The sequence below is a fragment of the Vipera ursinii genome, assembly GCF_947247035.1.
Source record: "Vipera ursinii genome assembly, chromosome: 2".
Lineage (NCBI taxonomy): Eukaryota > Metazoa > Chordata > Lepidosauria > Squamata > Viperidae > Vipera > Vipera ursinii.
Genome location: NC_139513.1, coordinates 26,859,245 through 26,877,218, shown reverse-complemented (window position 1 = coordinate 26,877,218; position 17,974 = coordinate 26,859,245). Strand labels below are relative to the sequence as shown.

The following is a 17,974-nucleotide window of genomic DNA, read 5'->3' as shown; positions in this document are numbered from 1 at the left end:
GGCACCCAAAAGGTTGGGGACCTCTGCTCTAGATTCATCTACCTTGCCTCACCCCCACCTTACAGATGCCACTGAGTTAGTGCAGACACGCATATGCACACATGCCACCAAAGGAAAACCCAAGCTTTGTTTAACAACCTGTAAAAACTGGATGCATATTGGATTAATCTTTTTCATGCTCTACTAACCTCTCTTTTACAAGCCCGATGTATCAGCCTACAGCATTCCCTAATAAGCATGCTGGCTGTTGGAATAAGGGGATCTGTATTCTCCATCTGCCTAGACCAGGGGTAGGCAACCTCGGCTCTTTTATGACTCGTGGACTTCAACTCCCAGAATGCCTGAGTTGAAGTCCACGAGTCATAAAAGAGCCGAGGTTGCCTACCCCTGGCCTAGACAGCACCAATTGGGAAGGTTTCCATGCCAGAATTGTTAACTATTAAACAGATTTTTTAAAAAAGAAAAGCATGTGTCTTATTTATGACATCCACAATTATGCATCAGAGACAAGCTGAAATGTTTCTCCCATGCTGAGTTAGTACACCTAGTCCTCGACTTATGACCACAACGGAGCCCAAAATTTCTGTGGCTAAGCGGGACATTTGTTAAGTGAGTTTTGCCCCATTTTATGACCTTCCTTGCCAGCTTTGTTAAGTGAATACACTGCAATTTTAAAATAGTAATGCAGGGGTTAAGTGAATCTGGCTTCCCCATTGATTTCTCGTCAGAAGGTTGATCAAAAGTTGATCACATGACCCTGAGACACTGCAACCATCATAAGTACGAACCAGTTGCCAAGTGTCTGAATTTTGATCATGTGACCATGGGGATGCTGCAATGGTCGTACGTGTGAAAAATGGTCATAAGTCACTTTTTTCAATGCCGTTGTAACTTTAAATGGTCACTAAATGAACAGTTGTAACTCAAGGACTACCTGTACACAAATGCAGTGTTTTGATTAGGTTTGTGCAGGATCTTAAATGCAAAGACAAGGAGATACTCTGGAGCGTGCAGGGGCACTTGTAATATCTGCCTTAAAGCCACTACATCTTTTCCCAAGTAAGATTCCAAGCAAAGATGCCTACAGCCAATGGGTGTTATAAGGAAAACCTTCTTCCTTTCAAATCTGAAGCATTTTGTAGCCCTAGCTTTGAGTGACTGATTTCTGGAAGCCTGGAGACTGAAGCATACAAAGAACGGCTGCTGGACCTGGGTTTGTCTAGTAGTCTAAAGAAAAGAAGAAATAGGGGAGACATGATAGCAGTGTTCCAGTATCTGAGGGGCTGCCACAAGGCAGAGTGGGGCAGGTTGTTCAGCAGAGCACCAGAGGGGAGGACGAGAAACAATGGTTGGAAACTGCTCAAAGAGAGAAGCAACCTGGAATTAAGGAGAAACTTCCTGACAGTGAGGACAATCAACCAGAGGAACAGCTTACCTCAGAAATCGTGGGCACCCCATCACTGGAGATTTTTAAGAAGAGACTAGACAATCACCTGTCTGAGATGATATAGGTTCTCGTGCTTGAGCAGGGGGCTGGACTAGAAGACCTCCAAGGTCCCTTCCAGCATTCTATTCTACTCTACTCTACTCTACTCTACTCTACTCTACTCTACTCTACTCTACTCTACTCTACTCTACTCTACTCTACTCCACAAGATTCCTGGCCCTCAGTTATGGGAAACAGATGGAGGAGTAATGTTTAAAGGAAAGGAAGCAGCAATTTTTGTGGGTCAAGGATAAGGGGTTAGAGTGATGCAAGCAGTATTATGACATAACTTTGCTTCTTTTCTACATGCATTGCAATATCACACAACTCTCAAGGACCAGAGCTTGTAGTGTCATCATCCTAACAAAAGCAACAAGAATACCACTGCAAGGAAGGAAGCAAAAGATTTTAAGAGTTGAATTTTTTTTAAAAAAACACCTGAATTTCAGACCAGTTCTTGCTTTATTATTATTATTCAAAGCAGTACAACAGTGAGAAAAGAGAGTAACACAACTTGAGCATCTTGGTGGAAAGGTTTATTAGCAATTAGTACAGAATTCTCCACAAATAAGGGCTACTTGTGTGCATCAAAACAAAATCAAACCACCTGGAATAAGTTAGCTAAGTTTCTGAGTTGATTTTTTTTCTAATCTAAGCATTAAGCCCTTTGAATGCTCAAAACGTGTTAAACTGGACTTTGAAAATTGGATGTACCCGTAACAGATATTCGCGGTAATCAGCAAACTCTTCTAAAACTCAGAAGTGGATTATTTTAGATATTATAGTAGTTCAAATAGTAGCAACTCTTCATTTACAAAATGAAAAGACGTACCTCTTTGGACCTTAAGAGATGGCATCCACCAGGGCTGTATCTTCTGAATTTGAAGTAAATTTGTCTCAGATTACGTAAATACCCAGTGTGGTTCTAACTCCCCAATTTCACAACCAAAATACTTTTTAAAATAGTTCTCAGCTTGGTAGCAAAATAATACTTCCACATTTCCGGTCTAATTAGACCTGGGCAAGCCAAGATTGCAGCAAGGTAGCTGAAATGCATTTTTACTGGCATTTGCAATAAGGAAAGTGGGATAAAATCCCTAAAATGGTTCTGGGAAGATAACATCATTCAGGTACAGGAAACAAAGCCTTTTTGCACTCCAGTTGTGCTGCTCTGATTCACAAAGTAGAACTCAAACACTTAAAATAGCCAGAACATAAAGACTATTTCCCTACAGGATATAATCATCTTGAAGCGTTATGAAAAGCAATAAGGCAAAAAGCATTTAAAACCCAAAAGGCTTTTCGCCACTTGTCCTGGTCCATGAAGTCCAGCCTTTCAGGCTTTCTATAGACTCTGGCGAGAGATTATAGTTCTTTAATTTGCCCCAGATTTTCTATTGGCTGCACCCACCTGAAGACCCTGGACCGCTTAGGAACTCATTCTGATTTTCATCCAAGGCTGTGATGAAAGTCGGCTTTTTCCAGTATCGTTTCACCACTATTTTGAGGAGGCTCCTGGCTGCAGTGAGATGGAAGTCCTCTATCATAAAAAGCAAAAAGGCCTGTAATTCCTAGCAAAGCAGTTATTTCAGTTCCTAAACTTGCTTCATCCCAAGAATTTAAGAGCACAAGGCATAGCCTGCAAACATGCAATTCCCACACCTAGGATAGAACTCTTTTTTTCCTGTTGCCCTGGGTCTCAAAAGGAGCTCTGTCTATTTTTCTAAATAATCTACTGACCAGTGTGATTATCTGGCCAGAGGGAAACAGATTACTGCTGACCGGTTGTTGGGAATAAGGTAAAGGTAAAGGTTCCCCCGCACATGCACGCTAGTCATTTCCAACTCTAGGGGCCGGTGCTCATCTCTGTTTCAAAGCCGAAGAGCCGGCGCTTGTCCGAGGACGTCTCTGTGGTCATGTGGCCGGCATGACTAGATGCCAAAGGCGCACAGAACGCTGTTACCTTCCCACCGTAGTGGTCCCTATTTTTCTACTTGCATTTTTACATGCTTTCGAACTGCTAGGTTAGCAGAAGCTGGGACAAGTAACAGGCGCTCACTCTGTTACGCGGCACTCGGGATTCGACCCGCCAAACTGCCGACCTTCTGATCAACAAACTCAGCGTCCTAACCCACTAAGCCACCGCGTTTGTTGGGAATACTTCTTACCAATAAAAGCATGTTTTTCATCTTTAGCTCCAAGACGATAACACCGTGGGAAAAATGTATCTGCATCAGCCTGGTCAAACCATGGGAGGTTACGCAGGTTAAGACACAGCCCTACCTAAGAGAGAGGATATAGCAATAGTGCTTAAGACTTATATACCACTTTATAATGCCTGACAGCACTGTCTCAGCGGTTCACAGAGTCAGCCTATTGCCCCCAACAATCTGGATCCTCATTTTACTGACCTCGGAAGGATGGAAGGCCGAGTCAACCTTGAGCCGGTCAGGATCGAACTCCTGGCAATGGGCAGAGTTATACTGCAATACTGCATTCTAACCACTGTGCCAGCAGAGCTGCGTGGTGTGGATGTTTATGAAATGGTCCTCTGCTCACCTTGGTAGTGAAGGTCCCTGCCTTGGCATAGTGATTCATCATCTGGTCCTTGCGCATGTAGCGACAATCAATCACATCTCGCCGATTGGTCCAGATGAAGTAGGGGATCTGGTTACGAACCAGCCTTGACTGCCAATGAAAGGGCGCAAAAAACAGCAAGGTGTAAAGGCAAAGAACAGAAGTCTAATAATAAGAAACCATGTCAAAATAATTTAAAAATCAGTAGGGAATAGTAAAGGGTTCACTGGCAAATAATTGTTAAGAATTCACAATAAACGAATGTCAGGTAGAGACAGGAGCTGGATTTGTAAACATACATAGATGGATAAAGACCCAGCAATTTAATACTAAGTTTGAATTCCAATCTGAGTTAGATTTTTGTGGCTTAGCATAGGGGTCCAAGGCCCGTTTGGAATGGGGCCGCACAAGCGGTGGACAAGGACACGTGCGCGTGCAGCTCCATTTGCACAAGCGGCAGGTGCTCGCACTTGTGTGTGCCTGCAATTCACACAGAACCATTCCCTCTCCCCCACCCCCACCCCGCTGGTCCACCAAGCAGGAAAGGTTGGGTACCGCTGGCTTAGCGTGTTTTGGGAACCTGGTTGGTTGGATTGGTTTATTATATAATATATTGTGTAAATCTAGAATTAACCCATTTAATATAACAACCAGATTAACCAAATTAAGAACAGGTTACATGAATGCGATCAAAGGATGTTGTGACTTGGATCAAGAGAGTCCTATTGGACTATAATACCATTGGGGTCTGTATGCTCTCTAAAGCAACTTACCTCTCCAGGCTTCTGTGCAAAATAAATTTGATGGGAAAGGGAGAACCAAGTAGACTGCCCCTGTTTTATGGGGAGGAAAATGGAACAAATACATAGTAACAAAAGGAAGTGTTTAAAGGGCAGATCACTCTGCTACCCCAAACTAACCATGAGGTTATAGATACCATCTGTATCATCCTGCTCATCTTCCTCTTCCTCATCTGTAGTATGAAAAAAAAGTGAATAAAAATTTAGAAAAAAAAAGAGCTGTCCTACGATGGACGTAGCCCTTGACTTCCCACCATTCATTTAGTGACTGTTCAAAGTTACAACAGCATGTAAAGAGTGACTTATGGCTGTGGGGGTGGGGGGAGAGGGTAACGGGGCGGCATTAATGGTGAGCTGACGCGCACACGGCTCCATTTGCACAAGAGAGAAAATAAGCTTTTGGGGCGCACTTTCACCCTCCTTCAGGCTTTTGCAAAGGGACGGAAGGCCTGAGGCAGCGTGAGATTGCTCCCCCGAAGCGTTTCACCCATTTGCAAAAGTTTGTGGCACAGAGAAGCCTTGTAGGTGGGTGTCTCAAGCTCTTTCAGACTCACTGAGGCTGCTCAAGGCGCCAAAGCGGATTGGGTCTCCTGCGCACACAGTCTCGGTATGTCAGTGAAACTGAGCAGGATGCGCAGCATCTTCTCTCACACACTGTTCCGCTTTTGGAGCATCGGGAGCAGGCGGCTTGGCAGCCCGGCTGGGGGGTGGGAAGAAGGGAACCGGGCCACGAGAGCAGTGGACAGGTACACATGTGAGTGCGCGCGCAGCTTCACTCACACAAGACAGAAGAGGAGCCTTTGGGGAGCCGCTTGTACGGGTGGAGCTGCACACTTGCAGCAGTCCACCTCTTGTGATGTCCGGTTCTGAATCGTGCCTATGGCCTACTGGGTGGGTGTGGCCAGCTCTACATCTTTCGCATCAAGGGTGCCTATGGGGGCCTGGGCAGGAGTGGGACAGATCTGAGGGTCTCTGGCAGAAGGAGGGTCTCTGGGCCAGGGCCAAGGCAGTGGGGGCCGTTCCCTCACTGTTTCCAGGATGGCTTCGTGGGCCGCATGAAACCACTTCGCGGGCTGGATCTGGCCCCCGGGCCTTGTGTTTGACATGTCTGCCTTGGAGAGTACAGGGCGATGCAAAGAGGAACAGAAAGCACCATTATACAATTACAAGCGTTTCCCTCTGGCAGCTCAGCATCAACAGCGCTGCCTCTCAGTAGCACCTCATCCTACCAGCCAGCCGCGGTCACTGAGTCTGGAACCAAAGCTTACACAGATAGTCCCCGACTTACAGCCAACAATTCAACCCAACATTTATGTTGCTAAGCGAGATAGTTGCTAGCTGAGTTTTGGGCCATTTTACGACCTTTCTCGCCGCCGTTGTTAAGTGAATCGCTGTAGTGGTCAAATTGGTAAGATGGTCAATAAATGAATCTGGCTTCCCCCATTGACTTGGCTTGTCAGAAAGTCACAAAAGATTGACCACATGTCCCCAGGACACTGCAATCGTCATAAATATGAACCAGTTGCCAAAGGTCGGAATTGGGATCATGTGACCATGGGGATGCACATCGTAAGTGTGAAAAACAGTCACAAGTCACTTTTTCAGTGCTGTTGTAACTTTGAACGGTCACTAGACAAATGGTTGTAAATTGAGGACTACCTGTAAGCGTGCAGTTTCAATAGAAAACATATTGAGTGATGGGCTGCTCCATGGCACAGATTCAGTCCACACAGAAATTCCTTTCAGACAGTACCACTATAACCACAGGCCCTGGAGTAGCACCATGTTTCACATTCATTCCCAGAAGCTGTTTTGGAGCATACGGAAGCATGAACTTAACACCTGCCTACCAAATGTTTAAAGCAGCTTCAACTTTCCCTGAAATTGTTGGGGGCAATTAAGCTGACTTTGTAATAATGCCACTTGAGGTGTGTGTGAAAGCCCTAATAAGCAGGCATATACATAGAATGAAGGCTACTGCTAAGCTTGTAAGCCGCCCTGAGTCTTCGGAGAAGGGCGGGATATAAATGGAATTAAAATAAAATAAATCAATAAATAAAATTATCGGCTTTCACTGCACAGTCCTAGGGAAATTTGCTGTCTGCTTTAAAGAATTACAGACAGTGGCATTTTATGCCCTTGCCCTTGTTCCGCGGAACTGAATTTAAAGGACTGCACAGGTAGAATAAATATTGACAAGATAGAAACAGGTTTCCCTCACCTGGTGCCATTCAAATGCATTGGATGGCAAATTGCATTATCTGTTATCACCGGTCACTGGGACTAATGCAAAATGAATACCAAAGTATTTGCAAGACTGAATTTGAAGAATAACAGAGATGGAATGGACCTTAGAGGCCTTCTAGTCCAACCCCCTGCTCAGGCAGGAAGCCCTATACCATTTCGGACAAATGGCTGTCCAGTCTCTTTTTTAAAACTTCCAGTGTTGGAGCATTCACCGCTTCTGGAGGCAGGTTGTTCCACTGGTTAATTGTTCTAACTGTCAGGAAGTTTCTCCTTAGTTCTAGGTTGCTTCTCTCTTTGGTTAGTTTCCATCCGTTGCTTCTTGTCCTGCTTTCAGGTGCTTTGGAGAATAGCTTGAGTCCCTCTTCTTTGTGGCAGCCCCTGAGATATTGGAAGACGGCTATCCTGTCACCCCTCGTCCTTCTCTTCATTAAACTAGATATAATAATTCCAGCAACCGTTCCTTATATGTTTTAGCCTCCAGCCCCCTAATCGTTTCTATTGCTCTTTTCTGCACTCTTTCCAGAGTCTCAACATCTTTTTTACAATATGGTGGCCAAAACTGGATGCAGTATTTCAAGTGTGGTCTTACTATGCCTTTATAAAGCGGTACTAATATGTCATGTGATCTTGATTCTATCCCTCTGTTAATGCAACCTAGGGTTGCGTCAGCTTTTTTGACTGCTGTCACACACATATTTAAGTGATTGCCCACTAAGACTCCAAGATCCCTGTCACAGTTACTGCTGCTGTCAAGTCTCACCTAATCTGTACCTGTACATTTGGTTTTTCTTGCTAAAGTGTAAAACCTTACTTTTCTCTCATTGAATTTCATTTTGTTAGACAGAGCCCATGTTCAATTGAATCGAGATCTGTCTGGATTTTGAGCCTATCTTCTGGGATGTTAGCTATTCCTGTCAATGGAGGATAATCTTTCTCCCTCTCTTCTATTATTTGGGGAATATGCTTCCAGAATAATACAGAAAGGGTTACCTACAACAGCAGTGGTATTGCCAATAGGTGCTGTTGACCTGGTTGGCAATTTTGGCTTTACCCAAAGCTCCATTGGAAGAGCATCAGTTATGAATGGTATCTCCCCTTCTATCAAAAAACCAGTAGTACATGGAAGTCTGCAGAAAGAATAAGCTTAAACAATGGTTAAAACAAAAGAAAAAGAAAAGAAACCGGGGGGGGGGAGATCAAGGCTTACCATCATCAGTTACATCACTGTCATCGCCATCTTCATCAGCTTCGCCATCAAGGAAACGTTCCCGCTTAGTAACAACTTTAGGTATCTTTGGGAACTTCCTCTCCACCCAACCTCTGACAAGAAGTTGTCTTCGGATGACGGGGTACGGACCATGGACCATAAAGATCTTCCTTTGCTATGAGTTGGCAGGAGAATTAGAGGATTAGCTACTTTGCACTGCAGGAGGAGGACCGACAGGATCTTAGTGGCAATGTTCCAAAACAAAGGAAAGGTTTCAAGGGCAGAATACTGTAACAGAGTTGGACGGGACCTCAGAGGTCTTCTAGTCCAACCCCCTGCTCAAGCAGCAAGTCCTATACCAGGGGTCCCCAACCCCTGGGCTGTGGCCCACTATTAGGCCGTGGTCTAGTCTCAACTGGGCTACGCGAGCAGTGGGCTGCCACGCATGCGCATGTGTGCACAGCTTGACTTGCACAAGTGGCAGTCCAGCGCATGGGCACACATGGGCACAGTTCAACTTGCGCAAGTTGAGTTGTGCACATGTGCGTGGGCCTGCCAGTCTGCCCGTTATGCAAGTTGAGCTGCACGCATGCATATGTGCTTGCTGCCTCACCACTCACATGGCCCGGTTTCCCTCTCCCCCACCGCCAGGCTGCCAAGCCACAAAGGGTTTGGGAGCACAGCCTTATACCATTTCAGGCAAATGGCTGTCCAATCTCTTCTTAAAAACCTCCAGTGTGGGAGACCCACAACTTCTGGAGGGAAGGCATTCCACTGATTAATTAGTTCCACTTTGTCTTTCTCCTTGATTAGTTTCCATCCATTCTTTCCTGTCTTGCCTTCAGGTGCTTTGGAAAATTGGTTGACACCTTCTTTGTGGCAGCTCCTTAGATATTGGAAATCTGCTATCATGTCACCCCTGGTCCTTCTCTTCATTAAACTGGACAAACCCAATTCCAGCAACCGTTCTTCCTATATTTTAGCCTCCAGTCCTCTAATCATCCTTATTGCTCTTCTCTGCACTCTGAGGCTGATATGGGGAAGCTGATATAGGGAGGGAAATTCAGTCAATATCATTACCTTGATGGCTCTCTCCACATATTGTCTGGCTTCCTTGAGGCGATCTGGATTGAAAGAAAAGGTGACATTGATGCTGCGTTGTGTGCGCCCATCTATCAGTGAGGCTGTATATCCTAGGAAGGGGGCAAAAACCCCCACAAAATTTCCTTTCCTAGCTTCACAATTCTCAAACCTATTTGCAGTGCTTTTTTTGTAAAAGAAAAAGGTGCCGGAACTCACACATGTCATACAACCCGCCTTGCCTAACCTACAAGGTTCCATCCAAAAAAGGTGCCAGAACTCCGTTCTGAGCGTTCTATGAGAAAAAAAGCCCTGCCTATTTGCCACGTGACCAATATCAGTTTGTCATTTGAGCTGCTGACTGTTACTGCCGTATATAGTTCCATGTGGTCCCACTCATTGTTCATCACTTATACACTATAAAACCACAGGAGCAGCCATCTGGAATTTGGGGTGATATCAGTATACTGCTAACATCCAATTAAGGAATTTACCGACCAATTAAGGAAGCAATTGGAACCCTGTGAATATTGCCCATGAGTTGGATAATGAGATGAATCAAAACAAGGATAAAGTAATGTAAGAGTATTTTAGCTTCACAGGACACTCCCTTACAAATCTTAAATTAGCCATTTTGGAAAAAAAGAAACTTTACTAGTATAATTAAACAAGAGGCTGCTCAATTCATATGCGTCAGAGCTTTCAGCTTATCTCAGAAGGGTCTCAACAAACATAATAGGACTTTATCACATTACAATTGTTAATTGATAACGTACAGGTAGAAGAGCAACCAAGATGATCAAAGGCCTGGAGACTAAAACATACAAAGAACGGCTACGGGACTTGGGTTTGGCTAGAGTTTTGTGGTTAATTTGAAACCCGGATCTTGGTTTACTTGGTCTCAATCAAGCGTTCCAATCACTGCAGCTCAATGGCAGCCAAATAGACCCCTCCTTATTCTCTGCAAGAATAATCTAACTACCCGTGGGCCTACAGGTTTCTTGCTTACAACAAGGCTTTTTCAAAAAATATTCTTTGCCGGAGCCCTGGCTCACGACTTTTTAATAGGAAGTGGAGCCAGTTTGTTGTAGTGGTTTAAGGACCAAGCTAGAAACCAAGAGACTGTAACTTCTAATCTTGCCTTAGGCAGGAATTCAGTGACTTTGGGCCAATCACCTGGAGACTATGAGTTTTAATCTTGCCTTAGGCATGAAGGCCAGCTGGGGCATCTTTGGGCCCCTCTCTCTCACTCTCTCTCTCAGCCCTGTTAAGAAGAAGGCAATTGCAATCCCTTCCAGAAAATCTTGCCAAGAAAACTGCAGGGACTAGCTCAGGCAGTGCCCAGGAGTCAAAAACTGACAGGTAGTCTTGAATTTACAACAATTCGTTTAGTGATTGTTCAAAGTTACAACGGCACTGACAAAGCGACTTATGACCGTTTTTCATGCTTACGACTATTGCAGCATCCCCAGGATCACATGATCAAAATTCAGACACTTGGCAACTGGTTCATATCTATGATGGGTTGTAGGCAATCACCTGACTGAGATGATATAGGTTCTCCTGCTTGAGCAGGGGGCTGGACTAGAAGACCTCCAAGGTCCCTTCCAGCTCTATTCTATTCTATTATGAGGCCTGTCCCAGCTTGGGAGTTTAGGAAAGAAAAACACTTTGACTCAATTAAGAAAAGGTATACTTTCCCTAAAACCAAGTGGTTACAGCGTACACAAAGCCAGATCTGAATATTCCTGCTGTAAATTCAGTGCTTTTCCCTTCACCCAAGTCCTTCCCTCTTGGTCATTTGCTCAGTGTCAAATAGTATTAAAATTAGGAGCTTGGGTAACAGTTTGGCGCCTCTTTGGTGGGTGTTTACATTCCGTTCTCATGCTTGTGTCCTTGGATCTCTCAATATGTAAAGGTAAAGGTTCCCCCGCACATGCGTGCTAGTCATTTCCAACTCTAGGGGCCCGGTGCTCATCTCCGTTTCAAAGCCGAAGAGCCAGCGCTTGTCCGAGGACGTCTCCATGGTCATGTGGCCGGCATGACTAGACGCCAAAGGCGCACAGAACGCTGTTCCCTTCCCACTGTAGTGGTCCCTATTTTTCTACTTGCATTTTTACGTGTTTTCGAACTGCTAGGTTGGCAGAAGCTGGGATGAGTAACAGGCGCTCACTCTGTTACGCGGCACTCCGGATTTGACACGCCAAACTGCCGACCTTCTGATCGACAAGCTCAGCGTCCTAACCCACTGAGCCACCGCATCCCTGGATCTCTCAATGCTTATGTCCAATTCACACCTCTGGTTCCTGTCATCCCTCTCCCTGTGTTCCCCTCTCTTCCTCCCCACCTTCCCTTCTTTTATGGCAGGATGCCATCAATGCAAAAGGGAAGCTGAATGGTTGTGGTGGTAGATCTGATAACAGTAGTAATTGGGATCGTGACCTCCATCACTAAATGGAGCTTGTTTGTAAAGCTGTTCCAGTTGTGGTTGTTAAGCAAATCCTCTTTGCTTGTTAGACATGATGTCATGTGATTGCCACTGGTGACCTCCTTGCTTGTGGGAACCCAGCGGGAAAGATCACACATGGCGACCATGTGATTGTGGGACGCTGTGACAATTATAATTGTGAATGGTTGCCAAACACCTGAAGTACAATTGTAAAGTTACCTTACTCGGTGCTGTTGTAACTTTCAATGATTGTTAACCAAGGACTACTTGTATTGTAATCTGTCTCACATGTAATCTATTTCTGCCTAATCAGCTTCTTTTCTCTCTAGCTCACCCTGATTTAAATTCTGCATCAGTTTAGCCCATTCTATACATTTGATGAAACTAAATACAGCTCACAAAGTTTTATGCTTTTTAACAAACTGTGAGAGTCTAAAACATGGGTCCTCAAGAATTCTGGGAGTTGAAGTCCACAAGTCTTAAAGTGGCCAGGTTTGAGGACCCCTGGTCTAAAAAGAAGCTACCAAGCCTCAGCTGATTATATATTTACCCCCCCAAATCAAAAACAACCTGCCTTTGCCAAACATCTGCTGTGAAAAACAGGTGGAAGGCCAGGGTTTTTACTCACCCTCTGATAGAGAAATACAGTGTAGAGTTAAATGAGTCATGGATTTAATCCAGCAGCAGAATTCTCCTGATGATCTTAAACGGAATGTGGTGGCTGACGTAGAATGAAGAATGGCCTAAAACCTTAAAGCTTTTCCTAAGGGCATCAAACTGCTAGTATCTTTGGCCTTTTTCTAACGCAGGCATTATTATTGAATGGAGCATCAAGCTTGCAGTTTGCATTGCTCACACCAAATAAGATCTGGCAGGATCCTGGCTACTTACCTTCTGGCTTGTATCTGCTAATATGTGATGCATTTGGTGGCTGGTTCATAGGTTCAACACTGCAGGCCACGTCTCCATCCGGCTTTAATCTACTAACTGAACTCATTTAGATAAAGGTGTTTTTTTTAAGGTAAATGTTCACATGAAACCAAGAATGCTTCCACCACACATATAAAAAAGAAGGTCCTGGAGCACTTCTGTCTTCTGTTGTAATTTTTTTTAAAAAAAAACCTGAACCAAAACATTGATACTGATGGATCACCCAATTAAGAAGCAATACACCCCCATCCTTGTTGTTGTTGTTGTTAGCTGCGAAGTCGTGTCCGACCCATTGCGACCCTATGGACAACATTCCTCCAGGCCTTCCTGTCCTCTACCATCTTCTGGAGTCCATTTAAGCCATTTCCTGGAGAAGGAAATGGCAAACCACTCCAGTATCTTTGCCATGAAAACCCTATGGACAGTACCAAAAGGCAAACCCCCATCCTAGGAAAGAATTAAAATTTAGAAGAATGCAACTGTGCAACGTGTCTATTAAAGATGAAGGAATTGTTAACAGCACGTGCTCAGAAATAGATAGGAAGTTACAAGATTCGGCAACAAGAAAACAAGCAGCAGAAACCCATACAGGGCATGTAAAGCTTAAACAAGCTATAACTTTGTAGAGGCAAAATGACCCGTAAGCTCAGGCAAGGTGCAAATGGACAAGTGAATATGTAGACTAAAAGCAAGGTAGACCTCCCAAAAAGGTAATAGCTTTGTGAAATGTTACTTCCCTATTTCTGGAAATCAACTGTATAGAACATCGGGCTATACCAGGGGTAGGCAACCTTGGCTCTTTTATGACTCGTGGACTTCAACTCCCAGAATTCCTGAGCCAGCATAGCTGGCTCAGGAATTCTGGGAGTTGAAGTCCACGAGTCATAAAAGAGCCGAGGTTTGTCACTGCACTTTTTTTTTGTTCGTCAGAAAAGTTCATTTCTAACTGTACATTTTCCCCTGCTTTCTACACCTGTGGTGATAACTTATCTGGTAACCATAGTGAATCCCATATGACCAGTAATGTTATGGTTTCAGACTGTTTTGTGCACATGTCTAGAAAAAGTTTCTCACACTTATTCTTGTATTGTCTTTCACTTTGCTGTTACTGTCTGTTACATTAGGATGTAGTCAGCTAGCTCTCTTTATAATATATATTTAGTTTTTATATTTTTGTAATTAAAAGGTATTTAGTAAGATTATGCATCGTGTTTTATTTCCTTCCCTCATGCACATCATGCATCCTCTGAAGCACGGTCCTTCGCCCTCTACTAGGGTGATTTATACCTTGACAAGGTTGCCTACCCCTGGGCTATACCGTTGTTCAGAGTCTCAGCTCCCACATTGGACTTGGACCATTTGCTAAAGCGCTTCAATAAAAGTTTTGCAAAAATCCATCTCTTGTGTCTGGCTCTGATTGGCTTAACCAATCTTTAGACAACAATATCCCAAAGAATCTTTGTTACTGTTGTGAAACAAACAGGTTCTGTTTTTTAAGATTTTAATTTTTTAAAAAATAAAATCCCCCAGAGGCGCTCACCCCATCATGATGGTACCCCATGTATTTTTAAATAGTATTTGATTTCAGGGATTGGGCGGGTTTATTGTTTGCTTTTTTTGCTGTATTCAGAGTCACATTGTTTGAAGGCCATAATCACATTTTTTGTTTTCTTATTGTCAGATGCAGGTTCATGGAATTTGAGCCCAAACAATTCTTGTTGTTGTGGAGGGGAAAAAATGAAAGTAGGTTGCTTCAAGCTCCTTGAGGAAAAGCAAGATAGAAATCTAGCAAACATATATATAAATCAATAAACCTTAATTTAATTTGGAGGAGTGCTCCCTTACCTCCCCTTCTAAATCTTTTTCTCCTTTCTGTGTCATTATCTCCTTCTCCTTTACACTTCAGGCCTGCCTGCAAGAAACCAAATTTATGTAATAATTTTTAATCAATGTTCTCTGGAGAGTGGAAAACTATTTAAAACATTAAAAAAGTCAAAAAGCCTTTTTTTAAAAAAAAACCTAAAATATATAGAACATTGAACTCAGTCAAATATAATTAATAGCACAGAAAAGATATAAAATAAAATTCACTAATCCAGTGTAAAGGTACAGGTAAACGTTCCCCTCCACATGCGTGCTAGTTGTTTCCAACTCTAGGGGCCGGTGCTCATCTCCGTTTCAAAGCCGAAGAGCCAGCGCTTGTCTGAGGACGTCTCCGTGGTCATGTGGCCGGCATGACTAGACGCTAAAGGCGCACGGAACGCTGTTACCTTCCCACCGTAGTGGTCCCTATTTTTCTACTTGCATTTTTTACGTGCTTTCGAACTGCTAAAATTAAAAGATAAAGGAGTCCTTGCAAAATTTTACTCCACTAGTCATTGCTGACTATATAGACTATATATCATCTCCATTTCAAAGATGTTTCTATGGTCATATGGCCAGCATGACATCTAGAACAATGTTACCTTCCCACCGAAGTGGGACTTCTATCCCTCTAGTTAATGAAGTCTAGCACTTTGTTGGCATTTTGGCAGCTGCAGCACACTGCTGGCTCATATTTAAGTGATTGTCCACTAGGACTCCAAGATCCTTCTCACAGTTGTTACTATTGAGCAAGGTACCTCCTAAACTATACCTGTGCATTTGGATTTTCCTGCCTAAATGTAGAAACTTACATTTTTCAATAGTGAATTTCATTTTGTTAGATAGTGCCCAGTGTTCAAATCTGTCCAGATCCTCCTGTATCTTAAGCCTGTCTTCTGGAGTGTTGGCTATTCCTGCCAGCTTGGTGTCGTCTGCAAATTTGATGAATTCCCCATCTATCCCCTCATCCAAATTGTTAATGAAGATGTTGAAGAGCACTGGGCCCAGAACAGAGCCCTGGGGCACCCCACTACACACTTCCCTCCATGTAGATGCAGTTCCATTAACGACCACAGGCCGAGTACGGCCAGTCAGCCAGCTACGAATCCATCCGGTGGTGATGCTGTATAACCCACATTTTTCTATCTTATCAAGTAGTAAGTTGTGGTCTACTTTATCAAATGCCTTACTGAAATCCAAGTAAATTATATCCACAGCATTCCTCTGGTCCACTAATTGTGTTACCTGGTCAAAGAATGCAGTAAGTTTTGTCTGGCATGATCTCTTTTTAACAAACCCATGTTGGCTTTTGGTAATGACATTGTTTGCCTCTAAGTGTTCGCTGATTCGTTGCTTGATTATCTTTTCCAGAATCTTCCCAGGTATTGACGTCAGGTCTGTAGTTTCCTGGATCCATTTTTTTTACTTTTTTGAAGATGGGAACTACATCAGCTCTTTTCCAGTCCTCTGGTAGTTCCCCAGTGCTCCAGGATCTTTGAAAGATCTAGTTCAGTGGTTCTGAGATCATATTTGCCAGTTCTTTCAGAACCTTGGGGTGTAATCCATCTGGTCCTGGTGGTTTGAAGTCGTCTAGGTAGACAGATGCTCACTTACCATTTTCTTGCCTATCTTAACTTGTGTTTCTAATCTGTTTTCCATGGTGCTGTTTTTGATAGGTTGGACTGTTTTTTCCCTTTGTGTAAAGACGGATACAAATACGGATGTATATAGGAAAACCAACTTCCAGGCTCCTCTAACTTTTGTTTCACATTGCCATATAAAGTACAATTCCCATTGTCTGGGCACAGAAAAGTACTCTTAAGGACAATCCCATTATTAACCCTTTATCCCAATGGTATTTTTTTTCCTTCCAACCTGTTAACACTGGGAGGGAAGCAGCCTTCAATTAGTGAGAATACAGAGAAAGGGTTTGGAAATTGAATCTGGTGGGCGAATTTAAGATGGAGTCTTTAACCATTTTCTCTTTGTGGGATACCAAATCTACCAATTTAGAAGGCAAGCAAGTAAAATTAAAAGGGCTTTCTGCTGGTGATAACTGAAGAAACAAAAGTTAAGGCAGGCATGTCAAACTCACAACGTCAGGTGATGTCACATGACGTATCGCAACTTTTCCCCCATTGCTGGCAATAGGGTGGGCACAGTTTTGGCGTGATGCATCCGGCACGTGGGCCAGCAGTTTGACATGCCTGAGTTAAGGCAACAGATGAGACTACAATTGTGACGTGTTTGTGTTCCTGGCTGGCTAGAAACCTGGCAGCAACAGCAAACTTGTAATGGTGTTTGAATAAAAATAAGGATTGAAGCAATGAAAAGCAACATCCGGTCGTAAGAGGGGATGAAAATGTATTAGACTGCAGGAGGCACTATTATCTGAATTGTCAGAGGAAACAGACTTTACAAGGAAGAAATCTAGCACATAAAAAGGGGATAATAATGCCAATCACAACAAGATACAGAAGATCTGCCCTTCTGAAATTAGAACATTTTACGCCTTTACAGAAGGAACAGGCTTCAAGCATTTAAATGTAAAAGGAAAAGAATGAAAAGAAATTGCTGAGCAAGAAAAAAAAGAGTAGTCCTTGAAGATTAGAGGGGAGGCAGCTGTGTCAGATAAATAGAAGTGTCACTGTACCTATTAAATCACTATTATGAAACACAAATATGTGCTGACTGAATAGATCATTTCATGATATTTGCTGTCTGTTAGAAGCATGGATTCTAATGTTGTCGGAAGTAAAGCCAGCTGTTTTCACTGAGCTTAAGGGGTTCAAAGCATTACGGAAAGAGTCATCCTCTTTAATGAAGAATAACTTTGTATGAAAACTCATGTGAGCATAGGCAAACAGCATGATTATCACGCTAGTCCATTACCAAAATAAGGGAGAAACCATTGCTTCCACCCCAAAGAGTTTTCTTTTTAACCACACAGGCAGAAAAAGAAGTTAAAAACAGCAACAACCCTACACATTGATTTCATTATCTATCGTTCTTGCGTTTAATACACATCAGTTGCTATCACAAGGGCTTCATTTGGTTTTCTACAATAAATTTACTTCTCAAATTTACTTGTGTCCTTTGATGTTTGTTCTTGCAGTTCCTTGTCTAGCCAGAGAAATGTAGTTGGACACAATTGAACTACTATGGGCATATACAAACTATTTGCACCTTTACTCTACAAGTAGGCAATCATTTGTTTTTCTTGGCTTCATTCATGTTTGCTTTAGATCAGGGGTCTTCAAACTTGGCCCTTTTATGACTTGTGGACTTCAACTCCCAGAATTCCTCAGCCAGCCTGGCTGAGGAATTCTGGGAGT

At 43.3% G+C, this 17,974-nt stretch overlaps 1 protein-coding gene and 1 long non-coding RNA gene across 2 annotated transcripts in view; one reads left to right on the top strand and one right to left on the bottom strand.

Moving 5' to 3' along the window:
- The window catches only part of TTLL3 (tubulin tyrosine ligase like 3), a gene marked incomplete at its 3' end in the record, with an annotated part of 35,315 nt that extends 20,679 nt beyond the window's left edge, over nucleotides 1-14,636 (bottom strand). Inside the window, exons 1-8 of the mRNA XM_083351078.1 lie at nucleotides 14,622-14,636; nucleotides 12,738-12,833; nucleotides 9,398-9,441; nucleotides 8,318-8,492; nucleotides 4,984-5,036; nucleotides 4,046-4,174; nucleotides 3,655-3,769; nucleotides 2,898-3,026 (exon numbers count right to left, since the gene is read on the bottom strand). Coding sequence (XP_083207204.1) covers nucleotides 2,898-3,026; nucleotides 3,655-3,769; nucleotides 4,046-4,174; nucleotides 4,984-5,036; nucleotides 8,318-8,492; nucleotides 9,398-9,441; nucleotides 12,738-12,786 — 694 coding nt within the window. The 5' untranslated portion in view covers nucleotides 12,787-12,833; nucleotides 14,622-14,636. The remainder of the gene's footprint in view (nucleotides 1-2,897; nucleotides 3,027-3,654; nucleotides 3,770-4,045; nucleotides 4,175-4,983; nucleotides 5,037-8,317; nucleotides 8,493-9,397; nucleotides 9,442-12,737; nucleotides 12,834-14,621) is intronic.
- Nucleotides 1-17,974, top strand: part of LOC310636369 — a 431,277-nt gene that overhangs the window by 116,276 nt on the left and 297,027 nt on the right. The gene's annotated exons all lie outside the window — the stretch shown is intronic.